At 46.2% G+C, this 14,346-nt stretch overlaps 1 protein-coding gene across 4 annotated transcripts in view; it reads left to right on the top strand.

The window, feature by feature from the left end:
- The window catches only part of RIPK1 (receptor interacting serine/threonine kinase 1), a gene marked incomplete at its 3' end in the record, with an annotated part of 46,898 nt that extends 39,091 nt beyond the window's left edge, over positions 1–7,807 (top strand). For all 4 annotated transcript variants that reach the window (XM_034762232.1, XM_034762230.1, XM_034762229.1 and 1 more), the window contains 3 exon segments: positions 209–285; positions 2,602–2,698; positions 7,199–7,807. In XM_034762232.1, coding sequence (XP_034618123.1) covers positions 209–285; positions 2,602–2,698; positions 7,199–7,807 — 783 coding nt within the window.
- Between the last annotated feature and the right edge of the window lie 6,539 nt (positions 7,808–14,346).

Here is a 14,346-nt window from a genome sequence, read left to right on the forward strand (position 1 = left end):
AAAGTGAACAAGAATTCAAGAATGTTCTCATTACATTCCTTTTAAGACTAAATCAGCCCCACTAACATTGCTCTAATTTTTATGAGCCAACTCCTGTTATAAACTTATGTAACTAACTGGTTAATGTTTTGGTGGAAGTGAGCTAAGCAGCATAGTCATTTATATTTGCCATTTAAAACTACTTTCTCCTAATCTTCCTTTCCTGCAGAAATTAGTCAGAAATATAAGCCATTTTACTGTGAGCAACTAGAAAAAGATGTTGAAGATGACTTGAGAAAGATAAAGGTAAGTAGCATCCCAGATGCTTCCTAGTGTAACTTGTAAGTAAAAAACACACACCTACATACAGGGCCAGATTCTAACACCCTTACTCACACTAAGTAATACTATATTCAATAAGCACTCCCAGTGATTCCAATAGGTCTGCTTGTGGAATAAAGGGCTACTTAGTGCAAGTATGGGTGGCAGGTAAAAAAGCCCTGTGAGCTAGATTCTGATTGCCAGTGAGTAGAACTTTCCTCCATTAGAAATTCTGCTGGAATCACATTTACGTTAGTTTTGTACTGGTGTTACTGCATTGACATTAATAGAAATCAAAAGAGACTATTTGTTGAGCAAGCTACTATTCAGCATGAGTTAAGGTGACAGAATCTGGTTCATAGTTTATGAAGTGTTATTGCTGAGGTTTTTAAATACATACAGTTTACATAATACCTAGCACAGAGAGGCCTGAACCTGGTTGAGACCTCTAAGCATTACTGTAATCTAAATTTAAAAAAGAGTCAGGAAATTCAAAGTTTTGAGTCCTCTCTCAGCTGTAACTTGGTTCCCTGTTCCTCCTATAGGGTGTAGCTTGCAAACTATTGTGCAGAAGGATGCTTTCCTGATTTGAAACAATAATGAAAAGGCAAGTTACTTCCTGGCAAATGCTTTGGGCCAGATTTTGGAGCCCTGAGTCACACTGGAAAACATTTACTCATTGGAGTAGTCCTACTGACATTAAGGCCTGATGCTGTGGCTGAACCCTGAAATGAAAGTACCACTTATATGGAGGTGACAAGGACTGCATCCCCAATATTTTAAACTAATAATTGACAGTGTCCCCTTGGTGCCACTGTTCTGCCACACAGCCATGTTTTGTCAGGTGCTTTCCCCTCTCCCTGAAATTGCAGGATGGGGAATTAAAACATTTCTGATTTGGGAAATCCAGGCAGTGACTTTGAAGATGTGTCCAGTATTCTTTGGCAAGATAGCAAGGCTTTGCAAAATAAAGTTGACAAAACAGACAAATATTCTTCTGGAACTGATTCTACCACTCATAGTAATTCTGAGTAGTAAATATTTTATATTATGTGGCTTTTGGGTGCCACCAATCAGGATTGTGCTGGGCTCTGCACAAGCACAAAAGAGACAATCCCTGCCCTCAATGGCTGAGAGTCTAAAGGCAGAAACAAATCAGGGGTAGGAGATATGGATACAACATACAAGCAAATGAATATGGTTAAGTAACAAAGCTGTACCAATATGTTTTGTAGCTTTTTACGGTTTGATTTTTGAGTAGCACTTCTCTGCAAATAGTCTCTTTGAAATAAGACAAGGGTGGAGTATGCTGCACTCTTTACCAATGGGACTTTTCCTGGAGCAGGGTAATACACAGTTGCATAAGCAGGGTGTCAGAATCAGGCCCTAACAGAAGGCCAAAATGAAGTTTTGAACTTTGAACAAGATGCTTCCTGGAAGAGATTGTTGTTGGTTTTTAATTTGTGAAAAGACTTCCTGGTAAGACAATGACTAATGACTTTCTGAGAAGTGCAAGTAAGAGCAACAGGTCAAATCCAGAAGTCCTTAATCTGGTAAAACTGCACTTGACTTCAAGTTTTATTTGAGTAAGGACATCAAAAAGGCATGAATGCTGGAACATCAAAATGCCAGGGTAAAGATGATTATTCCTTGGGCCTTGCAAAATGAAGACAAGGGTTTGCAAAGGTGAAAGTGCAGTGAAACACTAAAACATTCCTTCCAAGAATCTTCACCAAGCTCCCTGTCCCCATATCCCACATATAAACTGTTGTCAGAACAAGGCCAGAGCTGTGGATTATTTTTTTCCAGTTAAGCTCTACATGTAAAAACATAAAATAGGGCATGATTCTGGTACCTTTACCTTAAGCAGCATCTTACTCTGCAAGCAATCCTATAGATTGCAAGGTGATAAGACTGTGACTTGTAGGTACAGACCTGAGTTGGGAGCAGTGCAGTGAGTCACTGTCTAGTCCAATGGAATTAGCTCATGGACTAAGGCAGTAGTCAATGTGAGTAAGGGCACAGTTTGGCCAGATCAGAGAATCATGCCCTATATTTACATAGTAATCATTCCTGCCTTCCTTGAAAGCAGACACTGCTTGTCTGTAAACTTAGCCTCACTAGTAAGCAAGCCTTGCAAAGCAATGTTCGTGGTCCACCAGCATTCTACCAACAAAGAACATGAGATGTATGCAAGCTGTTCACTTGGGCCACTTGCTGTGGGGATGCATTTGGTTTCTACAGTAAAGATGCTTCCTTTGCTTAAACTTTCATGTGCTGTATATTTTTTCCTGTGTACAGAAAGTGTACCCTGGGCCAACTGAACTTGTGAAAAGGATGCAGTCCCTTCAGATAGACTCTGTCGCAGAATCTCCAAATAACGGACATGCACAAACAGGTGATTATTATATCACTTCATAACACTATTTCATATTGCCTGCTTAGGGAAAATTGGGGACAAATAAAATTGATTCCATTATTAATTATTATTATTATTAAAAGCTGCAACTAACAGATCCAGTTGTTCAGAACTCAGGAGAAAATCTAGAGCACTGAATAAAAAGATCAGATTTATCTGCTGTTCTAAAATGCAAGTCACAAAAACACTATCTCTTGATCACTATTTCCAGGCTCTACAGTTTGGGAAAAAAACAGGTTATTTTTAAACTCTTGTGCTTTTGTCTCTGTGCAGAAAATATTTTCTCTTTCCATCTGTACTTCATTTGTTCAATACTTGATTTGTCCATCGCCACATTACATAATATATTCACTTTAATAACATCCTTTAACTTTCCCTCTGTTGATTCACACCAAAAAAACTTTTGCTTGGTCTTTAGGCTTCAGTTCCGCGCTATATCAGTCTTTGGAGTTATCTTGTCTTCCCAGTCCAACCTTAGTGTCCTGAGAACAACTAGAACGTCACTTGTTTTAAGCTCTTGCGCCCTATTGATTCTGCCTTGGACACCATGGGATTGGTCGTGGGTTACTCCATTCATCTGTTCCTTCCTTTGTCACGTATCAGCTCAAATCCTGGTTTGTTTCACAGCTTTGAGGAAGTATATAGTTGTAGATAATTATATGTGGCCATAACACTATGTCTGTAGTGGAAAGTGTGTGTCTGTACTTCTTTCTCCCAAGTGCCCTGTTAGCAAGAGTTCAGATCTGTAGCACTGTGTAATAGATCCACCATCCTAGAGTTCCCCTTTATGGCCTTTAGGTGGTCTCTTGTGTTGGGACCTTGCCAGGTTCCCCTAGTGTCCCCCTCCTTCCCTGGTCACCACTGTCCTTAAAATCCCAAATAATGTCCACTACAACTGGTAAATAACATATAATCAACTCAGATGTCTTCTGTTCCTCCTGGGGTCTTTCTATAGTCCTGGACTCTCTGCCAAGCAGTGACAAACCAAAATAATACCATTAAACCACTCCCAGCAGTGTGATGCATGTGATTGATTATAGGGTCTCTGTCTAGTTCTCAGAATCCTTCATCCTGTTCTCAGGACATTGGCTGGTAGAGCTAATCCTTCCTCTGCATTTTCCAGGTTTACCTCTCTTCCTAGTTCTTGCCAGCCAGCCCTCTCTCACTCAGAGAGCACATTAGATATCATCTCTCCTGGGCCTCCTCCCAGCTGCCCTGACCTCCTTCCTTCAAGGCCTCCTTGAGCTTGACTCACTCTTTCCAGGTGTTCCCAGGCAGTACTAATAGAGCTTTCAGGCTCCAGTTAATCCCTTTTCAGCTGTGGCAGTGTGACAGGGTGCTCTACTCACCACAGGTCTGGCACCTCCTCCTGGCCATTCTGGGGAACAGTTCAACACCTCTCCCCAAAGCTGCAAACCATCCCTCCACCTCTGTGTGCAGCCGCTCTCTCACTCTAGGAGTTGCTGTGGCCACATCATGATTCACTCCCCCAGCTAGGTCACTATTGTGGTTTCCCCTTTTGAGGGGGGAGGGGAAAGGAAGACATCTCTTCTGCCAAACAGACTCAGGCAGTCTTCCTATGCACTTCCCCAGTGGCTGGTTGGGAAACCTGGGCCCATTCTCTACTCCATGTTCTGGCTCAGGCACCTTCTAATCAGCAGTCAAGGTCTGTTCCATCCCATACCTTGCTGCATTTCCCTTAGCCCTGTCCTAACCTTTGGCTCTCCTTTCCTTCTCTGTCAGCTTCACCACTCCCTTCTCCCAGTGAGCAACTACAGGCTACACATCTCTGCTACCTCCAAACCCTCTTCCCAGGCAGTGACTGCAAATTTTCCCAGGAGTCCCCGTTTCCATTTTCCTTTATTTTATATAGCCCCTCCCTCCACATTCCTGCACAGGTGAGACATTCTTCAATTAGCTGCCTCCAGCCCAAATGCTCCAGTTTGCAGCCTAATTAATAGATTGGGCCCATCTGGCCTAATTCAGCTCTTGCAGGGCCAGTGTGGGGTGCACGCCCCATCACAGGCAGGTTTACATATCCTATCACACACTCACATATAAGCAACGTTAGAAAATCCAGTAAAAACTCCTGCAAAGTTTTCTTTTGCTCAGACCATTTTGAAGAGGGATAGCTCAGTGGTTTGAGCATTGACCTGCTAAGCCCACAGTTGTGAGCTCAATCCTTGAGGGGGCCATTTAGGGGTCTGGGGCAAAAATCTGTCTGAGGATTGGTCCTGCTTTGAGCAGGGGGTTGGACTAGATGACCTCCTGAGGTCCCTTCCTACCCTGATATTCTATGATTCTATGAACTAGATTATGTGATCCGTCTTATCATCTGCCTGATAAATCTCATCCCAAAGACAGGTTAGCAACAACTCATACCATTCTTCAGCAGAGGTAATGGATTTCAGTAGGGCTACATTTTTAATGTGCAAGTTACGTTTTCTTAGGAAAAACATTAAAACGTAGCAGCACCATGTTACAAACTCTCTCATCCTTTAAAAAACTTGGTGTGAATGTGGTGTTTGTAAAAGGTGATACCCTGACAACCTTACAGATTAAAGTCCTCTCTTTATCCAGTAAATAGACACAGTGCAGCCAGTGGTAGTGTAAGGGCATGTATATGCTTGTGTTTTAAAAACCCAGGCTCCAAGACTCCTTGCCACGGGTGTACAGACCTGGGTTCATGCTGTAGCATTAAGAACAGTGTAGACATTGCAGCCTCACCAGGCTTCAGAGCCCAGACTCCATCCTGAGCCTCAGATTCATTGCCATGGGTTTTAAAACTCAATGTAGACATACTCTGAGGCTATGTTTACACTAGAGAGCTTACAGTGGCACAGTTGTACTGATGCAGCTGTGCCACTGTCAGATCTCTCATGTAGCCGCACTGTGCCAATGGGAGAGAGCTCTCCTATCAACATAATTAAACCACCCCCAATGAGTGGCAGTAGCTGTGCACACTACCACTTATGCTGGCATAATTTATGTCACTCAGAGGTGTGTTTTTTCACATCCCTGACCGATGTAAGTTTTGCCAACGTAAGTGGTAGTGTAGACATGCCTAAGAGGCTCCACCAATAGTCCTCAAGCCTGCCCTGGAGGATCATTTGTAGAGACGGTAGGGTAGTTCACAGTCCATGACATTCAATCTAGTACCTGTCTGTTGAGTGCTGACAGTTGCCAACTATGGTGGGGTTGTTTTTTTCCTCTTGCAATGCTGATATTTATCCACTTGAAACCAGAGTAAGTCAACCAAGTCACGTTTACCATGTAGCAGCCATCAGATAGTAAGTTTTCATTTACCACCAACCTGGATTGGATTCAAATGTATTCTAGAGATAGAAAGGTCAACGTTCCATATATCATTACCAATCCCCTGACTATCCAGTCCCACATAAGCTTTGTTCTAAGGCTACAGTGGCTTTTTTGAGCCCCATTATTTTCAGTGGTGCCCAACATCTACAAGACCATTTCAAAGCTCCATGTTGATGCTGTAATCCTTTTAAATCTCAATAGGAGATCCTCTTCAGCCCCATGCTACAAATAAACAAATAACATGATAAAAAAGCAGGTTTTGACATATTTGTTCAATCTTGCGATGCTATAGAATGCTTAGAATTAGAATTCAAACAATCCATTTCAGACCACAAGCAAACCTTTCATTGTCTCTAAGGGAAGCTGTGTGCACCCATCCAAGGACAGAATTTATCTGTAAGGTTTAGGTGAAAATCATGGGTTACGTCCTTCTTTGCCTATAGACATGAAATGGATCTTTATTAAAATGTATTCTCTGAACTCTAGAAGAACAAGCTAGACAGAGATTGAAAATCAAAGTTCATTAAAAATACAGAATGATGCATTCATAAAGGCTAATTTGAGATTTGCTGGGCTAGGACCATTGAAAGAAATGTGACTTTTAGTGCTGTATAAAGTAGCACCTACAGTGAAATTCTGTGAGTCTGATTTTCCACTATCTCTCTCCAATTTTGTGCAGTATAACTCCATTGGAGGTAAATTAGTGAACCAGGCCCTCTAAAGTCCAAGACCTTTCATTCTTCCCTTCTTGGCCTGATGTGTTGTGTTGTATTTCTGTGCCATGTTCTGCTTAGAGGTGGCTGCAGTTCAGTGGTGCTTGAAACATTTACTATCCCTATACATACCGTACTGTCTATAAGATCCGGTCTTGTAGCAATGAAGTCACTGAGCTTTTGCCATTGATTTCAGTATGGTCAGACCCACAGTTTATAAAGTGCTCTGTGATCATTTCAGATGAAAAGGTCTTAAGTAAAATGTAAAATACAGTATTATCTTTTCTAGAAAAAATTACCTTTGGTTACATGTTATGAATTATTTAACGGTTTTTAATATAAAAATGCTAGTCTCTTCCATGGTGTTGTTGAGATGTAATTGAAAACTACAGTTGTACCTTTGGATTATGGGATAATTCAAATATTTAATTTCCCTTCCCTACTGCAGATCAGCCCAATTCTCTACATAGCTCTCAGGGTCTCATGACTGGCAATGTGGATGAAGCCATGTTTGCTCCCTTTCCGGCAAACCAGCCTGTCGAGAGCTGTGAGACCTCCTTTGAGGCTTCTATGGGCCTAGAAAGAAAACTGCAGGATGAATTAAATTATCATAAGTATGGCAGTCGGATGGATAATTCAGAAAGCCAACCTGTGATATACAGTGCTGAAAAGAGAGAGGAGGAAAGAAGACGAAGGGTGTCCTTTGATCCATTTGCAACTCCACCTGCTGCTCCACAGATGTGTGAATCGTATCTGCAAGCTGAAAGCACAAGGTCAAAAGCCAGTCCCTATAGTAACATGACCAATTACAGTCATTTACAACAACCACCACCACCAGCTGCAGCAACTCCAATATGGGAAAATGTACCATACAATCCAAATATTATGCATGGGACAAGGCCTCTAGATCCGATAATAGGCTGTCCAGAGGATCTCTATGGATCAAATTCAGCCAATACATTTAGTCTGAATAAACCCCCTGTGCCTGAATCTGGCCTAGACCAGCATCCACAAGCATCCACACCTTTGTTTCCAAAGAGCCCGAATACAGAGACAGGTAGGTGAGATATTTGTCTTATTACTTCTTTATCTAAAACACAAACAGTACTCCTTTTGTCGTCTTCCAGAAGTAAGATGGCCACTGATCATTTTGTAGCTCATATACCAGCAAGCAGCTGATTTTTTACTCTCAGGCAGTGGTGCTGGTAGCAAAGGCTTTCCGTTAGACATATTATGGTCCACTGCTCTTTGTTTTCCTGATACTTTGATATCACTTCAGTTCACTAAAATGCTGTGGGCTTGATTCTCCTCACACGTTTGTTTAACTCCATTGACTTCAATTGAGTTACTCCTGATTTACATCAGTGTAAGGGTACGTCTTCACTTACCGGAGGGTCCGGCGGCAGGCAATCGATGTTCTGGGATCGATCCCAGAAGTGCTCGCCGTCGACGCCGGTACTCCAGCTCGCCGAGAGGAGTACGCGGCATCGACGGGGGAGCCTTCCTGCCGCGTCTGGACCCGCGGTAAGTTCGGACTAAGGTACTTCGAATTCAGTTATTAACGTAGCTGAATTTGCGTACCTTAGTCCAAAGTGGGGGCTTAGTGGGGACCAGGCCTTTGAGAGAGAAGAATCAAGCCACTGACTGCATGCTATTATCCAGTTGGTACTCCTGGGGGAGTTATGCGCCACTCCACAATGCAGAATTTTGCAGAAATTAACTTTGTGCATGCAGAATTTCCTTTCTCCCACAGAAATGGGCTGCAGTTCTGCTAGCCACCACTAGGGGACACTGGACTCAGCAGAGCCCAGCTTGCACATAGAAGACACTGCTGGGGGGAGGAGGAGGGAGCAAAAGGATTCCTGGCAACTGCAGTTCTCCTTCCTGAGGGAAGGAGAGGGCGACGCGCAGGAAACTCTGTGCAAGCCTGGGACTTGCTGTTTCTCCCTCTGGATCCCTGGGCTCTGGGGGAGGAGGGGAACAGGTATCTGGGCAAGGGGGCACCCTGTAGCTGGGCTCTGGGGAGGGACAGAGTGTGGGTATCTGGACTGGGGGGGGCCCACCAGGAGGCTCTGGGGAGGAGGGGGTTGAGGTGTATTAGTTGGAGGGCCCCACAGCTGGGCTTTGTGGGGGGGGGAGGGGTTGTGAGTGTCTTGCCCCCTGGCTGGGCTCTGGGGTGGGGTGGGCAGAGAAACAGGAACTGGGTTGTTATAGAGGTTTCTTTAACTCTCTACTCCTAGGGGAATTTTTGTGTGTGTCTGTATTGTTACAGACATACTTGCTGCCCAGTATTTTGAAATAAATTACCAAAATAATTGAAACTGGCATGATTATGTAGTGTTATTTTGACAAATACAATTTGCAGAATTTTAAAATATTGTGTGCAGAATTTTTAATTTTTTGGCGCAGAATGCCCCCAGGAGTAAGTTGGCAGTTGAATAACTGATAAACTCTCCCAACCCATCTAGGGTGAAAGAACCGTAAACAAGAACAATCACCAAATTGTGCTAGAAGCAAATGGTAGTTGTTTTTAGACTCACAAAGGTGTGTAAAATGAGTCAGAATCTTACTGCAGGTCAGTTGCAGCACAGAAACAGTGTTAGAGTGAGGATTTTTGGTACCTTTCAGAAAATGAATCTTTGCCGGCTCTGGTGGCTTGATTGGGTAAATGCTGTACCAGATGAAGATCCATGTTCATAAGTGACCCTAAATTCAAGCCAACAGGAAGCTGACACTCTTAGCTGTACAGACAGCAGGTTATATCTAATGCTGCTATGGCAATGCCTCTCAGCAATTGCAGGTGAGGTATGTATCCTCAGGAACAGAAGGCTATGGAGGCGGAGAAAGGAGAGAATATTGAGAGTTTAGCAAAAATAAACATAAACAAACAGGTCAATAACCATGTGTTCAGTGGAGTTTGTCCCATACCATTTAGGAAAAGGACAAGGTATTATACAGATTAATCATCTTACCCTAGATGCTGGATTTTCCGGGTATGGTATTCCTTTTCAGCACTTTACACTAAGGCCTTGTCTACACTACGAGAGTAGTTCGAATTTACTTGCATCGAATTTTTGGAATCGATATTGCAAAGTCGAACGTCTGTGTCCACACTAAGGACAGTAATTCGACTTTGTGAGTCCACACTAACGGTGAAAGCGTCGACATTCGAAGCAGTGCACTGTGGTCAGCTATCCCACAGTTCCCGCAGTCCCCTCTGCCCATTGGAATTCTGGGTGTAGCCGGCAATGCCTTCTGGGTAACAAAATGTGTCGAGGGTGCTTTTGGGTAACTGTCGTCATCCGTCCATCACTCCCGCCCTCCCTCCCTGAAAGCGCCGGCGGGAAATCAGTTCGCGCACTTTTCCAGTCATTGACAGCGCGGATGCCACAGCACTGCGAGCATGGAGCACGCTGCGACCATCGCTGCAGTTGTGGCCGCTCTCAACGCCTCGCAGCTTATCATACACCTTTCCCTGAGGCAGATGCAGAAAAGTCAGGCGAGGAGGCTACGGCACCGCGGTGATGTCCTGAAGTCTGAGAGTAGCACAGACCTCTCAGAAAGCAGGGGACCCAGCGCCGAGGACATCACGATGGCAATGGGTCATGTTGATGCCGTGGAACGGCGATTCTGGGCACGGGAAACAAGCACTGAGTGGTGGGACCGCATAGTGCTGCAGGTCTGGGATGAATCCCAGTGGCTGCGAAACTTTCGCATGCGGAAGGGAACTTTCCTGGAACTTTGTGAGTTGCTGTCCCCTGCCCTGAAGCGCAATGACACCCGGTTGCGAGCTGCACTGAGTGTACAGAAGCGAGTGGCCATAGCCCTCTGGAAGCTTGCAACGCCAGACAGCTACCGGTCAGTCGCGAACCAGTTCGGGGTGGGCAAATCTACCGTGGGGGTTGTTGTGATGCAAGTAGCCAAGGCAATCGTTGATGTACTGCTGCCAAAGGTAGTGACCCTGGGAAACGTGGAGGCGATCATAGATGGCTTCGCAGCGATGGGATTCCCAAACTGCGGTGGGGCCATAGATGGAACTCACATCCCTATTCTGGCACCGGACCACCAAGCCACCCAGTACATTAACCGAAAGGGCTATTTTTCCATGGTGCTGCAAGCACTGGTGGACCACAGGGGACGTTTTACCAACATCTACGTGGGATGGCCGGGCAAGGTTCATGACGCTCGTGTTTTCAGGAACTCTGGTCTGTTTAGACGGCTGCAACAAGGTATTTACTTCCCGGACCACAAAATAACTGTTGGGGATGTGGAGATGCCTATAGTCATCCTCGGGGACCCAGCCTACCCGCTAATGCCCTGGCTCATGAAGCCCTATACTGGCGCCCTGGACACTGAAAAAGAACTCTTCAACTACCGGCTGAGCAAGTGCAGAATGGTGGTGGAGTGTGCTTTTGGCCGTCTCAAGGGGAGATGGAGAAGCTTACTGACTCGCTGTGATCTCAGCGAAACCAATATCCCCATTGTTATAGCAGCTTGCTGTGTGCTCCACAATCTCTGTGAGAGCAAGGGGGAGACCTTTATGGCGGGGTGGGAGGTTGATGAAAATAGCCTGGCTGCTGATTACGCTCAGCCAGACAGCCGGGCGATTAGAAGAGACCTGCGGGAAGCGCTGTGCATCCGGGAGGCTTTGAAAGCAAAGTTCCTGAGTGAGCAGGGTAACCTGTGACTTTTAAGTTTGTGTACAGAGAAGCTGAACCTGCCCCCGTTTCTTTACCCAGTTAATGTTGACTATCCTACCCAGTTACATACCCCCTTCACCCCCTTCCAACACACGTTTCGAAATAAAAATAGTTCTACTTTGTTAATGCACACCGTTTTTTTTAATACTGTTTTCGCGGGAATTTTTTAAAACTGGGACGCAGACTGTGGTGCGGAGCGGGTGTAGTGTAGTGACGCGAATGAAGCTTCTAAACTCAAGGATTGACGGGCTCCGCTGCGGTGGGATGGTTGTTTCAACGGAGCCTGTCACCCCTCCTGATCGGGACTGTGTGTATGGGGGGGCTATGTGACTTTGTGGCAGGGGGAGGACGATTACAGATCCCCTGCTGCATGGCTCTGTGATCCTGCATAAGGACTGCCGCTTAAGATCTGTAACTGCCCTCCCCCGCCACAAAGTCACAGAGCAACCCACCCCCCACCACATAACATGAAAACAACCTCCCAGACTAACCAGGGTAACTAGTCACTGCATCACTGCACTGTGTATGTGCCCTGCTGCTGTGCCTGCCCCCGCCTATGTACCCTGCCAAAGGTGACTGTCCTGTCCAATTACCAACCCCCTTTCCCCTCCTCCTCCAAAAGAACATGATTGAAACAGTAGTTAACATGAACGTATTTTTTATTATCAACTACACATGGAACTGGGAGGTGAAACTTGGACGGGGGCTTGTGTCAGGCGGGAAGGAAAGAACTTTTCAAGTTTTGGGGAATGAGAGCCTTCTGCTACTAGAGCTCTCTGCAGGGGTGGAGTGAGAGTTAGCAGGGACTCTGCCGCCTCTCCTTCTTTGCACTTTGGGTGAGGTGGGTATGGGACTTGGTGGCGGGGGAGGGCGGTTAGAGATGGACTGCAGCGGGGCTCTGTCCTCCTGCCTCCGTTCCTGCAGAACATCCACAAGGCGCCGGAGCGTGTCTGTTTGCTCCCTCAGTAGTCCAAGCAGCGTTTGAGTCGCCTGCTGGTCTTCCTGCCGCCACCTCTCCTCCCGATCCATGTTTGCTTGCTGCATTTGGGTCAATTTCTCCCGCCACTGGGTCTGCTGTGCTGCCTGGGCTTGGGAACAGGCCATAAGTTCAGAGAACATGTCCTCCCGTGTCCTCTTCTTCCTATGCCTAATCTTCGCTAGCCTCTGGGAGTGTGATGCCAGGCTAGGTTGTGAGACAGTCGCAGATGTGGCTGTGGGAATGGGAAAAAGGGAGTGAATTCCTCAGAAAGATAAATGTAGTTGTGAACAAAGAACATAGTCTTTCTCTGTGAACAAGACCATGCACAGCACCTATCACATGCGCACTCAGCACAAGGTCGAATTCTCGGCCTTCGCATTCAGTGCCTGGGGTCTTCCACAGCACATTTGAGAAGCGGGGCAGCACAACGGAATTTCTGTTGCAGGCAGACATGGTAAGCCGTAGACTTGTGGCAGTTTAAAACTTTTATATTACCACTGGCCTCATTTCACATTTAAAGCAATGTCAGTACCTGCTGCCAGCAATCCGGCAAGCGGGAACTCTGCCCCTGTCCCACCCCCTCGCGGCTGTCCCCAGGAACGATCCCTTTCGGCAGCCCCTCTCCCGCCTCCACCGCGTGGCTGCAAACCAGCGGTTACAGTTCTGTAAAGGAACGAGCAAGCAGTCCCAACACTAACATTCCCCTACCTAATTCAAAGCAGGTCACCATGGGCGACATCACCCTGATGAGGATCTCTGACAGCGAGAGAGAGAGAATGCTCCGGGAAAGCCTCCAAAGACCAGGGCCGTATGCCGCCCTGCTGTGCAGAGCAATGATTCCCGAGTACTTGATAGTCTCGTGGCGCGGCAACGTGTCGTACTTCGGAGGACCCAATAAGGCCGCTCTCCCCAGGAACCTCATGCAACGGCTTTCCAATTACCTCCAGGAGAGCTTCATCGAGATGTCCCGGGAGGATTACTGCTCTATCCCTGCACATATAGACCGCATCTTACTCTAGCTGCAGTAGCAGGGACTAAACAGTAGAGCGGCTTGGGCAGGACAATCACGGAAAACCGGACATTGCTAGATTTTTTTTCAAAACTTGCACTGCCCATGACTGAACCGTTAAGTGCCTAGGGCAAAGTAATCATGAACAACCCATTCTTTTAATTGTTAATATTCCTGTTCTGTTAAAAATAAATGTTTAGATGTTTACAACACTTACTGGCTGATCCTTCCCCAGATTCTGTGTCCGGGGTAACGGCTGGGGACGCTTCGTAGGGGATCTCTGTAAGGGTGATGAAGAGATCCTGGCTGTCGGGGAAATCAGCGTTGTGAGCGCTGCCGACTGCCTCGTCCTCCTTATCTCCTTCCTCATCTTCCCCGTCCGCTAACATGTCCGAGGAACCGGCCGTGGACAATATCCCATCCTCAGAGTCCACGGTCAGTGGTGGGGTAGTGGTGGCGGCCGCACCGAGGATGGAATGCAGTGCCTCATAGAAACGGGATGTCTGGGGATGGGATCCGGAGCGTCCGTTTGCCTCTTTGGTCTTCTGGTAGCCTTGTCTCAGCTCCTTGATTTTCACGCGGCACTGCGTTGCATCCCGGCTGTATCCTCTCTCTGACATGTCTTTTGAGATCTTCTCATAGATCTTTGCATTCCGTTTCTTGGAGCGCAGCTCAGAAAGCACGGACTCATCGCCCCACACAGCGATGAGATCCAATACTTCCCGATCAGTCCATGCTGGGGCCCTCTTTCTATTCACAGACTGCACGGCCATCACTGCTGGAGAGCTCTGCATCGTTGCCAGTGCTGCTGTGATCGCCACGATGTCCAGACAGGAAATGAGATTCAAACTGGCCAGACAGGAAAAGGAATTCAAATTCAAATTTTCCCGGGGCTTTTCCTGTGTGGC

Source organism: Trachemys scripta, chromosome 2 (genome assembly GCF_013100865.1).
Source record: "Trachemys scripta elegans isolate TJP31775 chromosome 2, CAS_Tse_1.0, whole genome shotgun sequence".
NCBI classification, from domain to species: domain Eukaryota; kingdom Metazoa; phylum Chordata; order Testudines; family Emydidae; genus Trachemys; species Trachemys scripta.